The following is a 4,605-nucleotide window of genomic DNA, read 5'->3' as shown; positions in this document are numbered from 1 at the left end:
CATATCTAGTGTAATCTACCTACACTGAGATAAAAACATACACAACATTATGTACACGAAATGATCATTAACGCAGGATAATTATCCAACAAGATACCGCATAGCGATTGATGAAAACGATAATAGTTTAGATAACAAATCTCTAACCCAAGTCCCACACTGAGTTCATGGAGCATCTAAACAGAATTACATGAATTCAACTATTGGGCATACAAACCAACGAAAGGAGATATAAGCTAAAAATAACAAAAGATGAATTACAGCCTTCACGAACAATGCGAAGGTTCACCTCAGCGACAGAATCCACACGAAAAGATAGTCAGCCACGAACCTATCTCTCGGAAACCATATTTGCAGGTATGCAAGTAAGGAGTGAGATATATATATATAACCGAGTAAGATCCTCCACCCGCTACTTTAACACCCCTGGAACAAGTGTTAGAAAATACAAGGCACAACAAAATACATAAATAATATGTACATAATATCTTTCATGAAGTAATATCAATAAGATTTCAAAAGAGGTCCAATAATGCCATCCTATATCTCAACTCAATCCACGTTTGTCATGTTTAATATAAATTTAATATTTTTTTAGTGATCTAGTGTCTGACACTCTCTTTTTGGATATGGGATTTTCTTCTATGTAAAATCTGAAACAAGTTGTTTCATATAGACTGCTAATAATCATTTGATAATATGCAGGAAGCAGCTAAATTGGTTCAACCCTCATTTAGAGGAGAAGGTTTCTCTTCTATCTCAGATGTAAAGTGGGAAGATGTTGGAGGCCTTCATTCGTTAAGACATGACTTTGATCGTTACATTGTCAGGCGTATAAAGAATCCTAAAGATTACATGGTTAGTAAGTCTCTTAAATTATATTGAATATTCCGATATAAACATCGTATTTAAGACATCCTTATGTTACATTTTTTTCTTTTATTTTGGGTACTTTTATTTATTTATTTTGTCCATCTTCCTTCTTTGGGCTTATTCCGTTCCAGAGGATCTTTAAATCATCAACGTTAAGGAAAAATTTTGTTTCCATTTTTATTGAACTTCTCTATGGCATGGAATACTAGAGTTTTACTATTACAAATCTTTTTTGAGTAGTGAAGAGGTTTCCATCATCTTCTCCACCTTCTTGGTATCTTAATATGCTGGAAGACTCTGTTCTTTTTGCTGTGATCACTTGTACTCTCTCTTAATTATATAATTGTGTCCTTGGTCCTACCAATGCATCCAACATTGTCACAACTGGAGTTGCAAGTGTCCGATGGGACTTATATCAGTTGGGAACACTGCTACTAGGTTGGGAGGGTTAACTAAACCTTTAGCAAGCATCCTTCATGTTACAAGTTTAGTAAACTATCAGTTGATGATTGCAAAAGTCCAAGTTAGGACTAGTTATGTTCTGGCTTTCCAGCGCCTTAACCTCAAATTGTTTGTTAATTTTTTCTCATGCGTACAACTAGTATAACATGTCTAAAAGTTTATTTCATATTTCAGGGTTTTGGAGTGGATTTGGAAACAGGATTCTTGCTTTATGGTCCTCCAGGATGTGGTAAAACATTAATTGCCAAGGCTGTTGCTAATGAAGCTGGACCAAATTTTACACACATTAAGGTTCCTGCAAATTTTTATTCTCCTAATATTGCCTTTCCTAATGTTTTGCACGACTGAGGCATGACATGTTTTCTCATTTACTAATATCCATCCAGGGACCTGAAATTCTGAACAAGTATGTTGGTGAAAGTGAGTTAGTTAATAGGACATTATTTACCCATGCCAGGACATATGCTCCGTGCATTCTATTCTTCGATGAGGTGCTTGTCACTCTTTACAACTTAAACACACTTAGTTCTGTCTAATAGCCCTCCTCTTTTCATATTATGAGTCCATCCACCTTCAAAAGTACTGCAGAAGCTTTTACTCATTTTTATTTCCTTGGAAAATTTACGTGCACCTGAAAGTTTCCTGCTACAAAGTCTAATACATAGTACAGTATGTTCAGATGTGAGAGAATGTTTTGCAGTGTTGCTTCAGCATCCAGATTAATAATAGAATGCAACAAAAATGGAAACTTTCTTATTTCTATTTCACTTATAAGATGCTTTCCACAAAGTTTAATGCACAATACAGTGTTTAGATACTAGTGTGAAGTTTTGTGGTGATGGTTTTATTACACACACTAAAAAATAATTATAGAAAAATAAAATGTAACTATTGTGAAAAACACATGATTGCCAACCTTCTTTTCCCTGCTCTTTTACATCTGTTTTTATTTTTTCATATTCTTACAGATGGATGCATTGACAACTAAGCGTGGCAATGAAGGAGGTTGGGTCGTTGAAAGGCTTTTGAATCAGGTCTCTATGATCGGGCATATGTTCTTCTCAAAAGCTGACATTTTATTCTAAACCTTTGCAAATGTGAAACTTCTGTAATTATTGCAGCTACTTATAGAACTAGACGGTGCTGATCAGAGGAAAGGTGTTTATGTGATTGGTGCCACAAATAGGTATTTTTCGTTCTTCTGGTTAATTGTGTCTGTGGTTGAAGATTGGAAGTAAATGATTCACATCCTTTTTTGGTTCTTGTTCTTACTATCATATTTGCAGGCCTGAGGTCATGGACCGAGCCATTCTTCGAACCTGGGAGACTTCTATATGTCCCTCTACCTAGTCTAGATGAACGCGGACAAATTGTAATAGCTCTTGGCCGGAAAAAACCTATAGATGCTAGTGTAGACTTAAAGACCATGGGAAGAGATGATGCCTGTAAAATGTTAGTGGAGTGGAACTAGCAGCACTGGTTTGTTAATCTGTTGTGTTAGCCCTCTTGTTTTACCTGCCTTTATTGCCCCAAATTGTTTCTGTCACGACCCGAACCGGAGCCCTGGCCGTGACGAGCATTCCCGAACCGTGAAGGCCCGAACGCCCTCTGTCTATCTAGTAATCATGCACAACATTCATATAATAAAAGATAATGCGGAAATACAAATCTAATACGGAAACATGATGTGATCATAATACTGAAAACTGAAATCCAAAATATATCTGGATAATAATAATGTCTGACTCAGTCTGCGAAATCTCTACTATGAACTAAACAAAATTGTCTGAAAACTAGGACAAAGCCTCCAGTAGACCAAAACATGACTAAAGATAAATATCAGAAAGTAAATAGGCCTTCGGGAATATAGAGGTCTCACCCCTGCACAATTTGCTCTGCGATCTGAAATACCTACTGTTTATCTAGACATCAAGACTATGTCTCAAAATCTGGAAGGAGGGGGGTGGGGGTCAGCACAAATGTACTGGCACGCGAAGCAATCCAAAATAAAGTATTGGAACATATATATAATAGATGAGAACAATTTTCATCAACACATCGTGAATAAAATAGTATCTAAAAACACATAGGCATCATTCGAAAATCATAAGACATTCTTGTCAAAACAATTTCTGATCTTTGTATTACTTCTGAGTTAGGTGGCACTCCTCTACAAGTCTGATATTCCATGGGCTATATGGAATTCGCCATTGACTCGGTGGGGAAGCCCGCAATCCAAGTGTGCCGCAAGGGTTGGAGTGTCTAAGTATGATACGCCACACGACACTTAAGCCAACGTATAATAATATACCCGGATCAGCAAATCACGATTTTGGGAAATGAGTTGTCTGAACTCACGACTTCTTCAGGGACCACCTAACATCTCTTTATGCCCAATTTTTAACCTTTTCTGAACATGTATCATTCTGAAATTTCTAGATCATGAAAGTCTGATAAAATTTGATTTCTGAACTAGTCTGTGTTTGTTATGGCATTTGTCTGAGTTGGTACCGTCATACCAAGACTTGCAAGTCCTATTTCTGAGCCATAATGCATTAAGCATGATCTTTGATAAAACTATAGTTTCAGACCACCCAAACATGTAATTTGCATAACTGGAGTATCTCTTCAACACTCTCTCTAAAGAAGTTTTGGCAGTAATAGGGAGATACGAATCTTGGGTATGGATTACACAAGACATCCAACTGAGAAAATCACAACATTGACACTACACTGAAGTCTGGAATATAGACATATAACTCATAAATTAAGATAGAAGGCCTTTGGCAACAAAACTTCTTACTTTCAAGCTTAGCACACTTCTCGAATATCCCTAACATACTAACAAATCTTTCTACCAATGTCTAAAATAGCTTAATCCTCTTCACCGTGATCAGGACTAACTCCAACTCACAGAATACTATATGCCACTGCACGATACAAGTCTAAACCATAAGATTCATCCTTCTATATCTCTTAAAAGATCACACCCTAAGCCTATCATTATAACCACATATGAACTTCAAAACAAACACTCATAAAGACACACTTCACATATTCTACTAATCATCTATCGATATAGCTCCCATACGCTACCCCAAGAACATACACACACACACCTTTCAGCTAACCATCACATGCATCAAAGATTTGGCCCCAACCTTACTTCATACTTATGGCTTATCTAAAACAAGCATACCATGATCTTCCATCAACAAGAAACATTAACTCCTCACCACTATCATCACATAAAGAGGAGCCACTAAAGAT

At 36.6% G+C, this 4,605-nt stretch overlaps 1 protein-coding gene across 1 annotated transcript; it reads left to right on the top strand.

Annotated features, from left to right (window-relative positions):
• The first annotated feature begins 252 nt into the window (after nt 1-252).
• LOC124895177 (cell division control protein 48 homolog C-like) lies at nt 253-2,998 on the top strand. The gene is made up of 7 exons (XM_047405621.1): nt 253-357; nt 706-858; nt 1,510-1,626; nt 1,722-1,826; nt 2,304-2,369; nt 2,457-2,521; nt 2,622-2,998. Exons 1-7 carry the CDS (start codon nt 253-255, stop codon nt 2,683-2,685), a joined length of 675 nt encoding a protein of 224 aa, XP_047261577.1. The 3' UTR covers nt 2,686-2,998.
• The last annotated feature ends 1,607 nt before the right edge of the window (nt 2,999-4,605 follow it).

Source organism: Capsicum annuum, unplaced genomic scaffold, assembly GCF_002878395.1.
Source record: "Capsicum annuum cultivar UCD-10X-F1 unplaced genomic scaffold, UCD10Xv1.1 ctg80457, whole genome shotgun sequence".
Taxonomy (NCBI): Eukaryota; Viridiplantae; Streptophyta; class Magnoliopsida; order Solanales; family Solanaceae; genus Capsicum; species Capsicum annuum.
Note: the sequence above shows the minus strand (reverse complement) of the source record. Positions and strands in the feature narration are given on the sequence as shown.

Coding starts and splice junctions, on each gene's coding strand:
- LOC124895177 (XM_047405621.1), top strand. CDS start 253: ATGAATTACAGCCTTCACGAACAATGCGAAGGTTCACCTCAGCGACAG. Junction 358..705: donor CTCGGAAACCATATTTGCAG/GTATGCAAGTAA, acceptor GATAATATGCAG/GAAGCAGCTAAATTGGTTCA. Junction 1,627..1,721: donor CAAATTTTACACACATTAAG/GTTCCTGCAAAT, acceptor ATATCCATCCAG/GGACCTGAAATTCTGAACAA.